Genomic DNA, 21444 nt, shown 5'->3' on the forward strand with positions numbered 1-21444 from the left:
TATATTGAAAATTTGCATAACACACTATTAACAGCTGGTTGTTTCATTGGCCATATAGAATGTTGAGTAGGTTACATAATTTATTTCTATAAAGTATGCCTCATATTTGCAAAGAAATTTATAACACATTGCCCCTTTTCTGTAGGTTGAAGTTATCTAGATTTACCCTACTTTGTTTATATCAGGACTGGGCAAACTTGTTTTCTTGTGAAGGTCACCTTCTTTCATGATTAGTCTGTGGGGGAATGTATTATTAGTGGAGTTGAAACCAGCAGAGATTAAGAGCAGAGCCCAAAGGGAGTGGAGACATAGAAAAAGTAGGTGGGAACATCCATTCTTTCTGACATTCTCTTTTCTCTCCTCACAGGCTGCAAGAAAGGAAAGATAACTTGCCAGAAATCTGACCTGGTATCTTGCCTTGGGTTTTTGAAATAGGCCAAGGGATGTGCAAAATTATAGAAGCTTTAAGTCACCAATCTCTGATTTAAGAATAATGCTTTTATACATTTGGGAATATGCAAAGCTCACCTGGGTTGTTGTAAGATAACTTCATCAAGCCAACTGAATACTGTCCTTTCCATACCATTCTGAAGGATGATTTTTTGAGTTGTTATTTCAAGTCTTACATTCCGTTTCATAGTTACAATCCCAAGTTTTCCAAAATATGTATTCTGTGGTCTTACATCGTTGATGCTCTTTTTATCTCCAATAAGCTGCCCATTGACAGTAACACCTAAAGTCCAGAGGTGATGTTAAAGGGATGGCATAAGTATAAGTAACATATTTGTAAATACGTTTTTCCTTGGTTTCCAGAAGGCAGAACATATGCTATACTGTATATTTTTGTTAAACTGGAATTGATTCTAATGAAAATGAAATGTTTGCTTCTTTTTTCCCTAATCTTAATTAATAACATATTTCCCTATTGTAATATGATGTTTGTACTAAAAAGAAAACCATTGTTCCCATCTTCCATTTTAATCTCTCTTGAAATATTTAGTGTAATGAATTATGCCTCTTAGAATAATTTAATTTTCTCAGTCTCCTTTAATTGTGGAGAATTACATATTTATCTCTTCGGAGATTAACAGATTGGCTTACATACGTGCATGTAGCTTCTCCAAAGAGAAATGACCATTTATTGGTAATTCCAACTTCTAGCAGTCATATATTCTAGTGCAGGTAGCTCTGAAACACACATATAACATTCCAAAGCCTTTTCAATAAAACCCCCCACTTCTACTGCATTTTGATATGTTTCATCTTTAAAATCACATCTTTTCTGATGATCTGCTACTGTAATAATCTCTTTAAGCCTGGTGTATAAGAATCACCATGGCTTCATCAAAGTGATGTCTTACTTTATGACATCTGTTACAATACTTTCAAGGTGATGATAATCAAATTATAGAAGTAGGCATGAATAAACAGATACGTGTACTAACAAAAATGGTATGTACACTCAGAACCAAAGGTCATAATCTATCTTGAGATATATTGGTGGTGGGTGGATTTTAGGGTACAGTTGAAGCCTTGATAAGCCTAGGCAACCCTGGGTAAATTGTTCACATGTTAGTGACACTGGTGAATTCTCTAGATATTCTAGCATTACATGGAATCAATGTATAAAGTGGTTATAACAGGGTGGAACAGTATAATGAAGGAACATACAGAGCAGCATACTTATGCCATCTTCTGTAGGGTCATATCTACTAGATGGCACAATTTTACAATAACATCCTACCAAAGCATGAAATTCCCTCTTACTGAATTGAAGGGGTGGGAGGAAATGATACTTATACTGTAATAATGTGTCTACTTGTGTTGCCACAGCAGACTTTAGAATATGGGATTGTCAGCACCTAATCCTACTATGCACTGACACCAGTATATAAACCTCCCATGTGGCAAGCATTCTGGATTCATAATATTTCAACAGGTGTGAAGAGCAGTAGAAACTTCTTTAGAATTAATTGAATATGCAGTACATGGAAATGCAAAATTGGGTGTGCCAGAACAAGCAAGTAAATCAAGATCAGGAGAAGAAAAGCCTAACTCTACATAAATAACAAGCAGTCCAAATTTAAAAAGCCATGACAGTAAAAATATGCAGTCAGCCTGAGAATTCTGAAGAAAAGGATGGAACCTAAGAGAGCAAGCCTCAATTTTTTTCACTTTATAATTATGTTGTGTGTATTCTTTATCCAAAGAAAAACAGATCCCAAAAAGAGCAAATGGAATTAGGTAGACATTGATTCGATCTAGCAGTGCAATATGGTAATTCCTTTCTTACTTACAATCAAGAAGAGCTCACCTGTAACTGGATCTCTTATCAAATTTAATACTACCCCTGGCTCCTCGTTAATATTGAAACAAAGGGCATCTTCTTTCTGGGGCACAGCTATGATAAAGTGTGGGTCTCCATCAACTGCAAAGAAGAAATCACACCAACATCATTCTTCCATCAGCAGGTAATCTTTTCCTGCAGCCCCAATTTTAGTTCTGTGCTCCCTTTATGCACCATTTAAAATGAAATAGGAGAATGTAAGAATAAAAGAGCATGAAGAGATATAGAGTTCCTATTTAGAATATTTTTTATACTGTGTTTAGAGTAGAAAGAACATTCAGGGTGACATTATTGTAACATAGGCCTTAGCCTTAAGCCAACACTGGTAATTGAGAAGACGAGGTTGTTTATTCCCTTTTCCTGTTTCCTAATCAACTCTAGTTGATGACTGATGTGATGGAGTTTTTAAAGGTTAATAAAAGAACTCCAAGCAGCTAACAGCAATCTTGCAGAGTAGAAGCATGAACCAAAAAAGGAACTTGCACATCAAGCTTAATTATGTTCAGAAACAAATTCAGTCTTCACACAGCAGTTAGATGAAGAAAAGTAGAGGCTGCTTACTTTTATTCAGCAGATCTGGATACAGGCAGGCTCATAGTAGAAAGGCACTTCATCACTGATTCTTTGTAGACACTTTCTACGTGGAATAGAAAGTCTGTGTGCAAGCGAGATGTTAGAGGACGAGGCCTGCATCATGCAGTCCTCCTGCCTGCATGTCTGCTCATGAGGTAAAGATGGAGACTGTGAAATCTCCCAGACCAAGAAGGAGGAGGAAGAGGAAATCAGGTGACCCATGTGACTTCTCACAGGCACAATAGGACACGCCTACCAGATAAACCCTGTTATTATGCTTGTGAGACAATGCTGAGTTGACCCCTGATAATTCCAACATGATGGAGCTTTGAAAAAAACAAGACCTGTGTCTTTCACAGGCAGCAACAGTTGCACTAGATATTATCTACTCCTTAAAGCAACCTCCCATTTTAACAACTTGAGACACTCCAATCCACATCCAACAGATGGGCATTCTGGCAGGAGGGCGCCCAATTGTCTCAAACAGAAAGACTTGAAAATTTTTTTGTTGCCTTTAGTTCTATAGCAAAACAACACTGGTTCACCCTTCAGACCCTCAGAAAGACACATTTAGATTTTTTCTTACTACTGAAATCAATCACACTTTTAAAAAAAAACCCTCTAAGATTGTGTACTAGATATTTATGAACTGTAAAAAAGAAACTTACCACTAGAATAATAGTAAGGGGTAGATGGAGGATAATAGGTGGACACCTGCTGCTTTGCTGGATAAAAGAAAAGAAAAACAAAACAATTATTTCCAAATGTTGTGATTGTTCTGGTGGGTACATCAGGTAACATTCTGCTCCATTTAAATAGTTGCTTTGTGGGCCAGGTTCACATTTGGGACAGGGAAAGGCAATATTTTGGGGCAAGGATTATATAACATTTGAAGGAAAGACAGGGACTATCAGTGAGTCGAGTCATGGTGCAAACTCTGTGCAACTATCTTGCATGTTCATGGGCTGAGATTTTTTGTTTTCCTTGGTCTGAGTATGGAGCTTGAGGAATTATGCCTAATTCAGGCTTACACTACACAGATTTCATGTGTTTTGTGCCTCAAAATAATGGAATATCTCTTCTTCAATGTTTGTCAGTTATGATAAAATGAAACTTGGAGGTTTCAAAAAGGAACAAAGAAGTTTGAGGACTGCCTATGATCTTGGGCCTTAGATTATCTACCTCTGATTTAGTGGTGGATTGGAATTATTTCATTCACTGCAGAAAATGGTGATATTTCCCGTATTGTCTTTATCATTTAAAAAGCCTCTACACATCACTGCAGCACCAAACTCTCCCATACCAAAAATGGCCATACAGTATTACTACAATGGTCATTCCAGGAAGCGCTACAGGAGCAAAACATCTCTGTAAAGAGCACCAAGCTGCAGTGAGTGAAGAAGTCACTTTAAAAGCTAAAGAAAAACAATGGAACACCCCTGCAGAGATTTTAGAGAGAAGTCAGAATGAGACTTCACTTGTGGCTCACTTTTATTCTACCATGGATCTGCTGGAGCAAAAAGTCTAAATTTGCTCCCAGCAAGGTCTGTAGTAGAATTATTTAAATACTTTGTTGTTCTTTTTATTATATGTTGAGACAGGTTTCCTCACTCTCGGACTTCCGGAAGAAACTGAAGACCTGGTTCTGCCGCCTTGCTTGGGAGGGGGAGAGTGATAGCTCCACCTGGGGATGGCTGGCACCATAGCACCTCTTAGTGATTGTGTTCCATCTCCACTTGGATTTTACATTTGTTTTTATGTATATTTTAATGGTAATTTTAGGTGGTTATGTTTTTAGTGTTATTTTATTGTAAACTGCCCAGAGTCCCCCACTGGAGATGGGCGGTGATATAAATTTAATAAATAAAATAAATAAAATATGGGGATGTGATCTTCCTGGATGTAAGGCACTTCTCACCTGCACAGGCATGATGAACAAGGTTAAAATGAAACTTTGATTCCAATCAACCAAGGCGTATAATAAATTTCAGAATATTAAGCTAGTAATTTAAATTTTATATAATTTAGGCTACATATGAAGAAACTTGCTCTGAGCTAATATATGGAAAATACTTCATACAGCTTTTTTCAAAAGTGCATTGTATATTTCAATATTATTCTACTGGGTCAATGTACACATTTCATCTTAAACTGACAGCAAAAGAAGAAGTTAAAATAAAACTGCATTAAACCCAACCAATGGGATGGCAAAGATGTGAGATCTGAGTTATACTTATTTAAAACATCATTGACTCATTGTTTGTTTTGTTTGCTTCTTTTCAGTCAGTCAAATATGGAACTTATCATTAAAAGTAAAATTTGACAATAAGCTCATATTCATGTGGAGGGAAGGGAAAGAATTAGAACTCAATTTACCTTCAGCTGTTTCCAAGGATGATAAATGAGACAGAGAGAGAGAGGGAGGGGGAGAGAGAAACAGTTAATTTTTATGCCAAACTAGTCTGACTGCAAAAATGATTATAGAACTGTCTCAACAGGGATAGACTGGAGGGTGTACATAATTTCAGTTACATGTTTCTAGGCAGCCATTTTTATTTCTTCTAAAAATTAATTCAAGCAAATAGCTACTTCTTTTTAAAAGAGCTTGACCCAAAATCATGTCTAATTACTCATATTATGAAACAAAGTTTATACATAAAATCACTCCCTTCCCCTTCTCCCATCTATTCATGTCATGCAGTCATTTAGCAAAGCAGCAGTATCAAGACTTTATTTCCTTAAATTCTTCCAGTGTTTATTTTCCTCCAAAATGGATGATACATTTCAGTTTGCAATTCCTTAATTTCATGGTTGGCTGCTTGCTACCACAGGACAAAAACTATGAGTTGGCTGGAGAATTCTGGGAGTTGAAGTCCACACGTCTTAAGGTTGCCAAGATTGAGAAACACTGCTGTAGAGCTCTCATAGAATAAAAGCTTAAGCTCCCCTTTCCATAAAGGGGAGAAACAAGAGTCGTTGCTCACTATCAACATTCTGGAGGCCCCATTACCCCCAAGAATTAGTATTAGTGTGTTATGTGTTAAAGAGGGGTTGAAAGGCAATTCTTCCAAATGTCCACCTGATGGGCCCAATACAAACCCAAAGAACCAGTGACATGACAAAAGCATGTAATTCTACATATGAACTTGTACTGTACCCAAAGTTTGGGTTTAAGAAAAACCCAAATATTGGTTTGATTTATCAGATTTTGCTTGATTTATTAAATAAGGATGGAATTTTTAGCTAAGACAGATTTTTTTTCATCCTTTATTCTTTATTCATATTATATTGACTACTTTTGTTAACGGATAAATATTGAATTTATCTTAATAATGGTCCTGAAAACTTAAATTGACACTTTAACATGCAGCACTAAATTAATGTTACTTTGGAAATTTTATTTGATCTTATATTGCTTTTATATATCTTTTCTACTGTTTTTTCTTTTTTTTTCGATTGTGTTTTCAAATATTAAAATTAAATTTTTAAAAATGAGAGAAAAAAATATGATGAAAGCCGTATGGTGAGATCGTATTGCAAGTCCTACCCCTCTTGGGAATGCATGCAATGTCACAATGCATGTAGAAAAGAAGTGGAGCTTGTGCTGCCATGCCGTGATGCTGCTGACATCAATCTGATCCCCCTGGGCCTGTTTGCAGATGCTCCTGCAAAGCTTCCACCACAAAATTCATACTTTCCTAACTTGATCTAAGAGGAAAATATACCACCTGTTGCTCCAGGATATTCTTGACTAGTCAACTGTGAATATTTGGAGTATTCCCCAGAAACTACTAAGAGCCAAATAAGGACATTTCATATTGTCCTTATGAAAATATCTGTACCTTCTATAGGTTTGTCAGCAATTGCTTCCTTTTCTTCATTGTCTTCTGGCTTTGTGACTACCATGGATGTTAATGGAGTCACAAAGTTATATTTCAGAGACATCTCCAGGGCTTTAGCAGTAAGATTTGCCTTTTCATCTCCCTGTGCTACAGAACTAAATGCAAGGACATTGGAGAAGCATTAGAAGCTGTTTTTTAACCATGATAATATTAATTATTCAGCATTTTATCCATACTGTAATGTAAAGACATATTGTAAATTTTTCTCAATGATAAAATAAATAGGATATGAGCCTCATCAACACTTGGCAGAAAAACTCTTTACCCAAGCACTTGTCTCCTGCGAGAGGAAGATGATTGGGACTTAAAACTAGGCTTCTCCAAGTCTGATGTGAAGTTTGAAGCCCTGCAATACATTATCTGAAGCAATTTAACTTGGGCCAAAAGATCAAATCAACTGCAGGCTGAAAATGATGAATAGTTAATAGTCAATTCCAGGCATCATTGAATGAAACTAATTTTCCAGATCCCTTTTGACTGGATTTTAAATTTACCTTTAGAACAAAAACTATTAACCCTAACCCTAAAGTATAATCTTTCTCAATAAAGGGATGGAAAGTGCTTGACCCTACTGGTCCTCATGGACCTTTCTGGAGTAGCCAGAAATAATACATCTGTTGGAAAAGTCCTATGTTACCGTGCATCTAGAAGTTGCTGGATGCTGAGATAAGCCCAGAATTTCTCAATATATTTTCCAAATATGTATTGTTGCTGTTCGAGAGCTTTGATTGTTTCCTCAACATCAGTTTGTTCAGTGTAAGTCAGATCCTCCAGTGCCTGGAAGAAAGAAAATGATTGCATTTGTAACTGCACTATAATGTTTCAGCTGTATACATTTGTGCAGGAATTTGTTTCTATATTTATGTACATTGAGCAAGAGAATGCTGAGCTCACATATATCAAAAGATTTCAGGCAATCTTAAAAGGTCTTAAAAGACACCATGGGTTTCTAACGTATTACAAATACTGAGAAGATACTTGTAATCTGTCTCGCATGTAACCTGAGTCTGTATAAGCAACCTATATTTTTGGTTTTAATATTTTTATTGTACATACAGTAAACGTGGGTTTATCTCTCAGTTGTGAGCTGCCCAGAGTTTGGTACAAGATGGGTGGTTATATAAATGTTTTTAAATAAATAAATAAATAAAAACCTGTCTTCCCCTCCCTGCCAAATCCCAATTTAAATCCTACATCAGTCTAGCCTCTGATGAAGTGAGCTGCAGCTCAGAAAAACTTTGGCTTTTGATAAAATGGGTTAGATGGAAAAGGTGCTATCAGTCTCCTTCTGATAAGTTGCTCTGAGTGGTGGTCCTTTATTTATCACCCAGCTTCAAGATTACCATGCAGCTTTCAGCCATGCAAACCAGCAATAACAGTGATGTCTCCCATGATCCCTCACTGCTTGGAAATGCTTTGCGTAAGTCTTATGACAGGTGACACTGATGTTGAGATGTGGATGGATGGATGTGGCTGGGCAGTTTATATTCAATTTGGCTAGGTACTAAGTGGAATGATTGGCCAATACACCAGTAATTCGGGTGGCTTTCCTATCTCTAGAAGCAACGTAAATAGAGACAACCTCCGAAATCAAAGTACCAAGATTAGTTCTGTCTTCTGGAACATCGATAAAGGCAGGTAAACTGGCTAATGACTTTCCCTGGATCATCTACTCTCTCAGCAGTGTTCTGGAATTCATTGTGAGTATTTTGTGTGTGTTACAGAAACTGAAGTATCTTGACAATATCTTGGGGAATGTTGGACTGTACATTCAAAGATACTTACCCCATGAGCTTTTACTTCTGCTGTGATACTGTTCAGGTCATTGTCTGTAATTCGTCCAGCCACAACTATTTCAGAGCCATCATAAAAATGTTTAAAACTATTTTGAGTCAAATCAGAGATGGCATTTTCTTTATATTCTAACTCTATATCAGTAAGCAAGGGATTGGCTACTTCATCATAAAAACCCTGGGAACAAAATAGGTATCAGGTTATTAAAAACTATAACACTAAAGGGTATTTATTATTGAAATCGAAACATTGGAAATGAGAGATTACTTTTTTAGCCACAGTATGTCTTACTTTTCTGTATCTAGATCTAGACTACCCTTCACCTGGAAAATTACTCTGGAGAACAGAACCCTTTGAATGAAGACACTTTGAATGTCTTAATTCTTTAATATTCTTTTCTTTTTTTTCTTTTTTGAGGTCTACCATTTTATTTAGATATGGAAAAAGGGGACTCCATGAAAGGAGGGTTACCTCTGTAAAGTGAGAGAGTTTAGGTGTAGCAATGACATTAGGCATGTGCAGATCAATACAAAAATTGGGACTATTTTATTGTACATATTAGTAAAACAGTTTTTCAGTCTGATGAGGTTTAATTCTTTTTAATCACAGAAAAATATGTAATTCTTTTCATTCACAACTTCTCCTAACATCAAAGCCTTTCTGGACATCTTTTCCTAATTTACAAAACCATTAATTACTAGACAATCCCTTTTTAAAATAAAAAAGGCCTACTGTCCTTCTTCATCATATATATTCCCTGATGTAGGCTCTCTTAAGGTAAATTTTCCTGATGCAAGCTGTTTTTTTTAAAGGAACAAACCAACATTTTTGACAGGGTACACATTGAAGTAGAGTACATTTCCTTCTCTCTCTTTTTCTCTCTTTCTCTCTCTCTCTCCTGATTTTTGACTGGGGAATATACGATAAGGAATGAAATAAAAATAGCCAGGTGCCTAAGAAGGGAGAAGGTTTCACCTCACTAGACTGTGGTGATTCTTTTGCAACAGGACCAGAAGCAGGCAAAAATGGTGGCTGTGGTCAGGAGAGAGTCAAGCACCAAAGAAAAACGTGCAGCTGTGTTGGCCCCGGTGATGCCCTACCTGTTCGGTAGAGTGAGATGGCTACCTCAGATAGCTGATTTGTGGGGTGATGAAATGTATGACCTACAATGGATTCCCATACGTCTCTTCTCATTCTGTGTTCTGTGGAATGTAAACCTATTCTTAGTTGATTTTTAACCTGTCACAGTGTGGGAGAGACACATATGCTAATCTCTCTTGGCTGCCTTGGAAGGTTATACACCTTTGCTTAAGGATGGAATGAGATACCATTTTCTGCTCTGCCTCAAGCAGCAGACTGTCTTTGGCAGGCCTTGCATGGCCTCTTATAACTGAGGAAGAGTAATCAGTTCTCTGCTTGGTAAGAGAATAAATTTATCAGATAGGAAGAAAAATCCACCGGTTGTGCCTACCTTGTCCAACCAGGAGCTCTTGACATGGGATGGGATGTTGGGCTCAAGTGGTAGCAAGTTATAATCACAATACATATTGTGATTATAACTTGCTGCCCCCCAGATTGGGGAAGGCTGAATTATGTTCACTTAAGTTTGTCTTTCAGTGCCATCTGGACTAAGAATTGGGCCAAAGAGGCACCTTTGAACACCGTGGAGCAGAATGCTTGCTGGTAGCAGATCTTGTCTCAATGACAGAATCAGAGCATGGAGATAAAATGGTACAAAGTTCTAGCTTTGATAACCATGATATAAAGAAACTGCCTTCTTTGTTAGAGCATCAAGGTATCTCATGACAAATAGAAGCTGCTACAAAACTACATCTGGGGCAGGGAGTATAATTCCTGGAACTTTCAGATAGTAAACATAGAGAATTGGGGTAAACATGAGGAGAGGACACATACTGTTTTTTTCTCTCATGTCTGAATCCAAGCAAGGGTAGTGTCGCTGTCATAACTTGTACTCCGTGGCCTTTCTCTGCCACAGAAATATTTCATCATAAATATAAACATCAGAATGAACCCAATCTTCCATATGCTTATTCTTCTACCTGTAATTGTAAGGCTGCATCTGAGTCCTCATAGATGCGGCGAGCCACACCATTGTTTTCTGTTGCTAATCTCTCTAAAAACGCATAGTCAACGCTGTAACCAAACCCAAGATTGTATATAGGATATTTTCCTTTAGTTGCATTCTTAGCATTTTCTTGGATCTGTCTGGGATCTGATACCCCTGCACAGAAAGGATCACAAAACACAATTAAACAGTACAGTTAACTGAAACAGGCTTGTAGGGAAAAGAACCTTGCTGGGCAGAGCAAATCTATAACTTGTAGCACAAGGCTCTGCAACTCCAGTAACTTGCAACTTCAAACTCTCCTCCTAATGGGATGGAAGAGAATGAGTAATGCTGTAATCTGATTCTTTTTCCCTGCCCTCACTGACTTTTCCCTAGGAAGAACTGTTGTTGTTGTTATTTATTAGATGTATTGTAGCCACCCACTCCAAAAGACTCTGAAACGGATGACAGAGAATTAATCTACAGCAGCTTCAGGAGATTAGCTCTCAGTTGGGGGCATTTCTGGGAGCTTCTCTCAGGTCTTCCATAATGCCTCTCACAATGAATACTACTTTACACAGTCTTTTTGTTGGAAGTTCTGGCAAATCCAGCATGCCTCATTTACATGTGAATTAACATGTAAATTAAGTTGTCCCACAATGCAATCTGAGGAAGCTGTTTGTTGCCACTCCCACTTTCTTCTTCTCTCTTCCTTCTTCTCCACCAGAAGCAAGCACACGGATGTGTGCTGCTCTCCTCCATTTTGGGCATCATGTGGTGGGCCTGGAATTCCCCTTTCTTCCAGGCAGCTCTTGGCAGCTGTAGGGCTTAGAGTTTAGGGCAAAACTAAGTATTTAGAAAGGAAAGAAGAACAAAGGAACTTCATCTTTTCCACCAAGATGGATGTAACACAAGCAACAATAAAGTCAGTAAGAAATTCTTTTACTTCTTAACCTAACATGTCTAAGTGTGTGATTCTTTATGCTTGGGAGGGCTGACTGTGTAAGATCCATAACCTGTTTTTCTCTGGCATGCTCATTGAAGCTATCTAAGATAATTTTCTTTTTCTGTGCCAGCTTCTCAGCTGTGTTATAAGCTCTGCTCCATTTCAGTGGTTCTAGCAGGCCACTAAATTGGCTTCACTTTTGAGGTTGGGAGGGAACTGCCAGATAACATATAGACAAGTTCCTCATAGATGCTGGAGGTGGAAGAACTAAGTCTATTTCTGCTGAAAGAGGCCTCCTGGAAGTCAGTTGATTCTGGTTGGCCAATGAGTGCCTCCCACATCTCACAAGGCTGAGCAACAGGTTTATGTACTCTGGTGAGATGCAAGAACACCAACCATCTTCCTTCCCAGTCCTCTGTAACAGAACAAAGGTGTAATGGTGACATATGATCACCAGAGGTCCTGGTATATAGAATGGAGAAGACAGTGTGAAAACAAGGAGTCTGAACATCAGTCTTATCCCCATGTCCCTCTGTCATTCAGCTACTTACCTACATTGGCCTGCCCATCAGTTAACATGATAACTAAAGAGGCACTTCTTTCAGGGACAGATTTTGATTCATGAGCTTTATTCAGCATTTCAATGCCAGTCAGTAAACCATCATTAAGATTTGTTCCTACAATATAGAAGCAGGGGTTCAAATCTTCCAGCATATTAAAATGGAAATTCAAATCTTTTCAATGTAGTGTGTTAATTTTTTTCTAATATAGCAATTTAACTTTTCTTTTTTTACTTACCTCCCAAGTCTTGTATTCGGCTAATAAATTCTTTTGATTGGTTCACATTCTCTGGAGTAGCTTTAATTAAGTTATTTTTCCATGTTGAAATTGAACTTTCAAACAGGACAATATTGAAGTGATCTTCTTCTTTTAAGTCTTCAACTATTTTTGTCAAGGCTTCCTTTGCCTAGAATTATTTTTAAAAAACATCTGATCAAATGGAACAAACTAGTGCCTCTTTTGTGTCTGAGGGGTCTCTCAGCTCTCAACAAAGGGCTTCTGCTCCATAAGCCAATCTGGCTATTCCATAGGATCTATTCTGCTTTCCTTTCAACTAAGTGAGCTTTCTCTGCCAGCACATTACATTGCTATGATCTTTCCTTCCCAATTACAATTTACTACCCAGTGGCAAACAATCCATTTTTTTCTTCTTTAATGATTAGTCAGATAGTGTACAGTGTACTTCTCTCCTGTCAGTAATGGATATTTTGTTCAGTAGGGAGTTTATCTCCTTAAATATTTGAATGATGGGGAAAGATGTTATATGGCAGTAGCTATCAGCAACGAGTCCTAATGTTATGCCCATGTCGCTACCCACATCATATGCTGCTGCCAGATTGATATTTGTTTGCTCAAGGCCGTCAATTGTTTAACCCAAGGCTACATCCTATTAAACCATATTTTTACTGAGGAAAAAAAATCACCCTCCTTCTTGTTGGGAAAGGTAGACCTCCATACTAAGGCAACACTGCCTTGTCTCCTAACCATGGTCAAGAGTTAGGTAATATTGTACAGCAAACACGCTCCACACTTTTTGTGTAAATTCCCCACTCTCTTTAACTTTTGGAGGTAATCATAGTCAGCACTGAGACTGTACTATTTTCTTTATTCAGCTTGGTTAATCACAATCACAAATCATGTGGAAAGAAAGAGCTCAGGCCACAGACTTTACTTGGTAGAACGCAAGCCTTCCTTGTCAGGCTTGTTCTTGTTTTAAGAAACAGGAGAATGGTGCTGGAACCTTTCCCTGCAAGTAGAACTTTTTGTTTGAAATGGCCACCATCCAGAGAATAGAACTGCACACAACCCAGTGAGAACAGAAAAGGTGTGCAAAGGGGATAATGATTTCAAGTGGAAATGTGAAAGGGTGCCCTAAGCCCTCCCTTTTTTCTTCATCAGCAAAATGATGCTTATTGTTGTATAATTCTAAGAATGGAAATGAACTTGGCTGGGGAAGAGGGGCAAGGAGGGCTGGGAAGAAGTTATATGAAGTAATATGCATCACTTCTCTTTTCTACATTCTTTTTCTTAAATTATTTCTGCCTTTGAAAATTGTTTGATAGAGTTTTTATATATATATGTGTGTGTGTGTGTGTGTGTATTTGCACATATATCAAGGATTTGAAACATGATGCCCACTGTCTATGATATCATGACATCCCTGAACCACCAACATTAAATTTAATATGTAATTTTTAGAAATAAAAATTGGCTAAGTCTTTATCAGATTATTAAATCTTGTGCAGTTTTGCCTTCTCCCATGAAATTGTGGGATGTTTGAAATAATACAAAACCTTACTGGAGAGACTGATAAGATTTTGCAAAAATTGATAATTTCATGACATTTCAGTCTTTTTAAAAATTATTTTTATTATTATTATAGATTTTTATCTATTTTTAATTTTTTGCTGACTCTGACATAGCTCATGAATGAATTTGTTCATGGTCCCAAGTGCAAACTGATCATTTCAAAGTTAAATTGTGTCCTCAGAGAAGATCCTTCTGTTTTCAGTTTCAGTTTTGTGTCCTCACCCCAGTGGTGAAGCGGAAGAGACCAGCTGGCAATGTAATGTTCAGACTTGCCCATGTCCCACATTTCATTCTAATGCTCAAGTATATTATTTCCCCAAGAGCCACCTGAAGGAATCTTCTGTATGACTTTGGAACTAAGTAAATATATGACCTAAATCAACACATCAAAAAGAAGACTTGGCTGAAATTTTTAGGATGAAGGGGTAAATTTCAATTACATTATTAAATATTTTCAAGCTGACTATGCTACATATTTTACTATATGTGTAAATCTTGCAAGGCAGAAATACCTTGGCATAAAAGATTATGTTGTTGTTTATTCATTCAGTCGCTTCCAACTCTTCGTGACTTCATGGACCAGCCCACGCCAGAGCTTCCTGTCGGTCGTCAACACGCCCAGCTCCCCCAGGGATGGGTCCATCACCTCTAGAATGTCATCCATCCACCTTGCCCTTGGTCGGCCCCTCTTCCTTTTGCCCTCCACTCTCCCTAGCATCAGCATCTTCTCCAGGGTGTCCTGTCTTCTCATTGTGTGGCCAAAGTATTTCAGTTTTGCCTTTAATATCATTCCCTCAAGTGAGCAGTCTGGCTTCATTTCCTGGAGGATGGACTGGTTTGATCTTCTTGCAGTCCAAGGCACTCTCAGAATTTTCCTCCAACACCACAGTTCCAAGGCACCTATCTTCCTTCTCTCAGCCTTCCTTATGGTCCAGCTCTCGCAGCCATATGTTACTACTGGGAATACCATTGCTTTAACTATGCGGACCTTTGTTGTCAGTGTGATGTCTCTGCTCTTGACTATTTTATTGAGATTTGTCATTGCTCTTCTCCCAAGGATTAAGCGTCTTCTGATTTCCTGACTGCAGTCAGCATCTGCAGTAATCTTCGCACCTAGAAATACAAAGTCTTTCACTGCCTCTATGTTTTCTCCTTCTATTTGCCAGTTATCAATCAAGCTGGTTGCCATAATCTTGGTTTTTTTGAGGTTTAGCTGCAAGCCAGCTTTTGCACTTTCTTCTTTCACTTTCATCATAAGGATCCTCAGTTCCTCTTCGCTTTCAGCCATCAAAGTGGTATCATCTGCATATCTGAGATTGTTAATGTTTCTTCCAGCGATTTTAACTCCAGCATTGGATTCCTCAAGCCCAGCATGTCGCATGATGTGTTCTGCATACAAGTTGAATAGGTAGGGTGAGAGTATACAGCCCTGTCATACTCCTTTCCCAATCTTAAACCAGTCCGTTGTTCCGTGGTCTGTTCTTACTGTTGCTACTTGGTCCTTATACAAATTCTTCAGGAGGCAGACAAGATGACTTGGTATCCCCATACCGCTAAGAACTTGCCACAATTTGTTATGGTCCACACAGTCAAAGGCTTTAGAATAGCCAATAAAACAGAAATAGATGTTTTTCTGAAACTCCCTGGCTTTTTCCATTATCCAGCAGATATTGGCAATTTGGTCCCTAGTTCCTCTGCCTTTTCTAAACCCAGCTTGCGCATCTGGCAATTCTCACTCCATGAATTGCTGAAGTCTACCTTGCAGGATCTTGAGCATTACCTTACTGGCATGTGAAATGAGTGCCACTGTTCGATAGTTTGAACATTCTTTAGTGTTTCCCTTCTTTGGTATGGGGATATAAGTTGATTTTTTCCAATCTGATGGCCATTCTTGTGTTTTCCAAATTTGCTGGCATATAGCATGCATTACCTTGACAGCATCAATTCGCAAGATTTTGAACAGTTCAGCTGGGATGCCGTCGTCTCCTGCTGCCTTGTTATTAGCAATGCTTCTTAAGGCCCATTCAACCTCACTCTTCAGGATGTCTGGCTCTAGCTCACTGACCACACTGTCAAAGCTATCCCCGATATTCTTATCCTTCCTATACAGGTCTTCCATATATTCTTGCCACCTTTTCTTGATCTCTTCTTCTTCTGTTACATCCTTGCCATCTTCGTTTTTGATCATACCCATTTTGGCCTGGAATTTACCTGCAATGTTTCTAATTTTCTGGAAGAGGTCTCTTGTCCTTCCTATTCTATTGTCTTCTTCCACTTCCACGCATTGCTTGTTTAAAAATAATTCCTTATCTCTTCTGGCTAGCCCCTGGAATTTTGCATTTAATTGGGCATATCTCCCCCTATCGCTGTTGCCTTTTGCTTTCCTTCTTTCTTAGGCTACTTCTAGTGTCTCAGCAGACAGCCATTTTGCCTTCTTGGTTTTCTCGTTCTTTGGGATGTATTTTGTTGCCGCCTCCTGAACAATGTTGCGAACGTCTGTCCAGAGTTCTTCCGGGACCCTATCTACTAAGTCCAGCCCCTTAAATCTATTCTTCACCTCCACTGCATATTCCTTAGGAATATTAGTGAGCTCATATCTAGCTGATCTGTGGGTCTTCCCTAATTTCTTTAGTCTGATCCTAAATTGTGCAATAAGAAGTTTGTGATCGGAACTACAGTCAGCTCCAGGTCTTGTTTTTACTGACTGTATAGATGTCCGCCACCTTTTGCTACAAAGGATGTAGTCAATCTGATTTCGGTGTTGTCCATCTGGGGAAGTCCATGTATAAAGCCGTCTCTTAGGTTGTTGGAAGAGAGTGTTTGTTATGCAGAGTGAGTTGTCTTGGCAAAATTCTATCAGCCTATGTCCTGCTTTGTTTTGTTCTCCCAGGCCATGCTTACCTGTAATTCCAGGTGTCATTTGACTGCCAACCTCAGCATTCCAGTCTCCTGTGATGAAAATAACATCTCCTTTAGGCGTGTTGTCCAGTAGGTGCTGCAGATCCTCATGCTCTACTTCAGCTTCTTCAGCATCTGTGGTTGGGGCATATATTTGGATCACTGTGATGTTAGATGGCTTGCCCTGAATTCGAATTGAGATCATTCTATCGTTTTTTGGATTGTATCCAAGCACTGCTTTAGCCACTTGACTATTAATTATGAAGGCTACTCCATTTCTTCTGTTGTCCTCTTGTCCACAGTAGTAGATCTGGTGGTCATTTGATGTGAAGTGGCCCGTTCCAGTCCATTTCAGTTCACTGACGCCCAGAATGTCTATCTTTAATCTTGACATCTCACCAATAACCACATCCAATTTGCCCTGGCTCATAGATCTTACATTCCAGGTTCCAATGGTGTGTTGATCCTTAGAACATCGGATTCGCCGTTCACCACCAGCACCATCAGCTGCTAGCCGTCCTTTCGGCTTTGAGCTAGCTGCGTCATCACATCTGGGGCTAGTTGAACTCATCCTCTGTTCCTCCCCAGTAGCATTTTGACCATCTTCCGACCTGGGGGTCTCATCTTCCGATGGTATACCGACATATCTCTGGTTGTACTGATCTATTTAGTTTTCACGGCAAGAATACTGGGGTGGGTTGCCATTACCTTCCCCAGGGATCACATTTAGTCTGACCTCTCTGTCATGACCTTCCCATCTTGGGTGGCCCTTCACGGTTTAGCTCATGGCATCATTGAGGTGCTCAAGCTCCAGCACCACGACAAGGTAATGAACCTTTGCTGAAGAAAAGATTATAGGGACCTGATTTTACGTGCTATACAATTTATTATCCTTCTTGGGATAATACAAGAATTTGTTCTGTGTTGTTCACTTACCTGACGAATTTTCTGTCCAAACATGGAACCACTGACATCAATAACAAAAGCAACATTCTTAGGTAAACGTTCAAGGCTTTTTGGCACAAAAAAGTGTACAAAGTATCCATTTACAATCTAAAAAACATTGATAAAGATAGAAATAGTATTAGTTTGTGGTAGGCTTTTTGTTTGGATTTGTTTTTGTACTGGTATATTAGTTCAGGAGACAAACAACGGGATTTACCTGTAAATTATTAGGAGAATCTCTGTTCACATCATACTTAATGACAAAATCTCCTTGTAGCAATGTAGTTGTACAATTGTCACAGGTTCGTTGTTGTTGAATAGTGGGACTGAATAACACATGGCCCTTAAAAAAGAAGAATTCTTCATCTTAGATTTCAGCAAATGAAGAGCAGATTCTATAGAAGTTTTGTTTTTGTTTAGAGATCCAGGATAATGACCCATACTATTTTTTAATACGTATTCTGCAGTTTATATTCAAAAATTACTTCCAAACATAGGAAAGCCATGCTGTATCAATCTGGAGGCCTATCTTGTCCTGTGTTCAGTCTGTATAATAGTGAATCACATGCCTTCAACAAGCTTATAAACAATTCTTATTGGGTTCCTCAACTACTAATGCCTTCAATACTTAAGTAATAAATAGCTCATAACTAGTAGTAATTGATTGTTGTATATGTATAATTTTTGAGGAAGGAAGTCTTGGGAATTTTTTAAAGGAACATTTAGAACAGGGTGAACAGCCCCTGGGTAGCCATGAGTTGCTATTGAAATTCAGTTGTGCTATATTTTGAAGCATTAAATGTTGGAAGATCCAACACTGCATGTTCTGGCTTTCTGCATCCATAAACCTATTAGCTATTAGGAGCAATAGATGCAAGAAAAGTGAGCAATGGAACTTTTTGCATTTTTATCTCCTTTTCTTGTCTAGGAAGACTTACCCTGCATGTCTTACTCTGCATTGCCTCTTACTGGTTACACTTATATTGTTAGGGTTGATTGATTGATTGATTCATCATATTTGTATGATATATTTGTTATTACTTTTACTTCCTCCTTCATTGATTTTATTACTGTTTCTCTTTCTAGTAACTGCACCGTACCAATTCTAAGCTGTCAGGCATTGTTTATGTCCTACAATAAAAAGTCTATTTTGTTTTCTTTCATACCAACCTCCAAATTTCTTTCTACATAACCATGTCAAAAGGGGCAGGCTTTGTCTGGTTGTGCCCACCATTTTGAAGCCACTGACCATCACTGCAGATGATCCTGCACTGAGTATAAACTGCTTACCCCCGCCTCCCCAAAGAGTGTTGCATTGGCCAAGAGCAGAGAGTGATTTAAATTTAGGAAGAAAAAGGAAGAGTTTGTCAGTCTGCAAAGCAGGCAAACTAAACATGCAGAAAGGCCATGAACGATCGAGCAAGGAGAGCTGGCTCTATTGAACTGCTAAATGACAGAAACTATAGAAAACTGTTCTTTCCAATAAAAATGCTGCTGGAGTGGTTCACATTCTGGAAGAATCAAGGCCGACAGAAACAGGAAAGAAGCAACAAAATAGAAAATAGAAAAGCCATGGGACACATTTCTCTAATAGCAAGTGATCCCTTAAGTAGGTTATACTGAGAAAAAAAATGTGGAGTAGACCTCAGAAATTGTTTCAACTTTACAGCATGACTTCTCAAGCATCTATGATGCTATAGCTACATTAAACTTAATGTAGCTACTACATTAAACTTAATGTAGCTACATTAACTTAATGTAGCTACATTTGCTAATGTAGCTAATGACTTAAACTTTCAAATGCATTATCTGTTCATAGAAATTCTTTTCTGGAAGAAAACGTAGGGAAAAGTTCTCATTACCTAATGTCTATTTATCACTTTTAGGTAGGGAAAAGTTCTCATTACCTAATGTCTATTTATCACTTTTCAAAAGTTTTCATTTACCTTCTGAAGAAAAGGTGAAGTCCTGGAAAAGTAAAAAGAATACACATTTTGCAAAAGCGAGCAATGTATTTGGAAGAAAGCCTGACTCTGCACAGTTTACACATCAATAGTGGGGGTAAAAACACAGGAAACAAATTTGAGAAGTATCTGAGAGGACAGGGAATAAAACATAAAACAATTCCCTATACCCAACAACAAAATGGTGTGGAAGAGATGAAAAACAGAATCTAATGCAAATGACCAGAAGCATGCTTTTCCACATTGGACTAACAGAGTAATACTGGGAAGAAGTAATAAAGTTTGCAACTTCCAGTACAATTTACCCATAAAAGATAAAGATGCAACAGTACTGAATTGTGGTATGGGACCAAACCAATGTAAAGAAATTAAGGTGTTCAAATCCAAGGTGTATGCATATGTTTAATATCTTATAAAGATGTCCTCTTCACTTCTGCAATGTAATATGCTCCTTAAGTTACTAAGATATTAAATAGACACAAGAGGTACATAATTCCCTGCATTCTATTAAAATATATGATGTGGCATGTTTTGATGAAGACAAGGATCAAATACTAATTAAATACTGAGGTTTCATTTAGAAATGCCAAGAAGAGAAGCAATAGTGCAGCATTCATAGCAGGAAGAATTATGAACTGTTGGAGGTCCTGGCAAATCCAGCATGCCTCATTAGCATGTGCATTAGCATGTACAATGAGTTTGTCCCATGATGCAACTCTGAGGAAGCTGTTTGTGGCCACTCCCATTTGCTCTCTCTCTGTTCCTTCTTCTTCCACTGACCAAACAGGCAGCATGGATGCTGCTCCCATCAGGGCCATGTGCTCGGGCCTTGATGAAGAATTCCGCCCCTATCTTCCACCCAGCTCTTAGCAGCTATAGGGCTAAGGGTGAATTAAGTATAGGTAAAGAACAAAAAAAAAAAGGAACTTCATTTTTCACCAAAGATGAATGTAACTGGACCAAAGAATAAGGTCAGTAAGAAATCTTTTTACCTTTACTTTTTACCTTTACCTTTGAACCTACTCTAAGAGTGTAATTCTTTATGCTTGGGAGGGCTAAGTGTGTAAGATCAATAACCTGTGTTTCTCTGACATGCTCATTAAAGCTGTTTTAAGATAATATTCTTTTTCTGTGTACAGCTTCTCTGCTGTGCTAAGCTCTGCTCCATTTCAGTGGTTCTAGCAGGCCACTAAATGGCTTCATGAACCTTTATAATAAAGAAGATACAGAAGTGGCAGCATAGGCAGAAACAGAGGCCAGTGGAGAGCCTCAGTCATAGATAAGATACTCAAGTCAGTAAGGTAATATCTTCTAAACAATTTGTTCTTCTAGCCAGAGAGGAAGAGATACTAGATTCTTCCATAAGGCACCACATTGAAGGGAAGACAAATAGCTACAAGCTGCTAGAGAAGATACTGAATTTCTTCACAAGAAGAAAACAGATTTTCACAGAGGTACCAAAACAAAGGAAGTCCACTGGATACAAATTGGTCTTCACAATTAAGTATGATGTAGAAGGTTATGCAATATCTAACTCTACAAGACCAGATGGGTTACCAAGAGATACTCCCCAAAACATGGCAAAGTTTACAATGAGAACTTTGTATCAGCAGTGAAACACACTTCAATAATAATAT

At 38.2% G+C, this 21444-nt stretch overlaps 1 protein-coding gene across 1 annotated transcript in view; it reads right to left on the reverse strand.

The window, feature by feature from the left end:
* LOC134489286 (inter-alpha-trypsin inhibitor heavy chain H3-like) overlaps nucleotides 1-21444 on the reverse strand; it is a 34369-nt gene that overhangs the window by 6695 nt on the left and 6230 nt on the right. Inside the window, exons 7-17 of the mRNA XM_063291884.1 lie at nucleotides 18061-18186; nucleotides 17835-17951; nucleotides 12429-12597; nucleotides 12182-12307; nucleotides 10677-10858; nucleotides 8608-8793; nucleotides 7460-7599; nucleotides 6754-6917; nucleotides 3589-3654; nucleotides 2315-2428; nucleotides 529-733 (exon numbers count right to left, since the gene is read on the reverse strand). Coding sequence (XP_063147954.1) covers nucleotides 529-733; nucleotides 2315-2428; nucleotides 3589-3654; nucleotides 6754-6917; nucleotides 7460-7599; nucleotides 8608-8793; nucleotides 10677-10858; nucleotides 12182-12307; nucleotides 12429-12597; nucleotides 17835-17951; nucleotides 18061-18186 — 1595 coding nt within the window. The remainder of the gene's footprint in view (nucleotides 1-528; nucleotides 734-2314; nucleotides 2429-3588; nucleotides 3655-6753; nucleotides 6918-7459; nucleotides 7600-8607; nucleotides 8794-10676; nucleotides 10859-12181; nucleotides 12308-12428; nucleotides 12598-17834; nucleotides 17952-18060; nucleotides 18187-21444) is intronic.

The sequence above is a fragment of the Candoia aspera genome, chromosome 2 (genome assembly GCF_035149785.1).
Source record: "Candoia aspera isolate rCanAsp1 chromosome 2, rCanAsp1.hap2, whole genome shotgun sequence".
NCBI classification, from domain to species: domain Eukaryota; kingdom Metazoa; phylum Chordata; class Lepidosauria; order Squamata; family Boidae; genus Candoia; species Candoia aspera.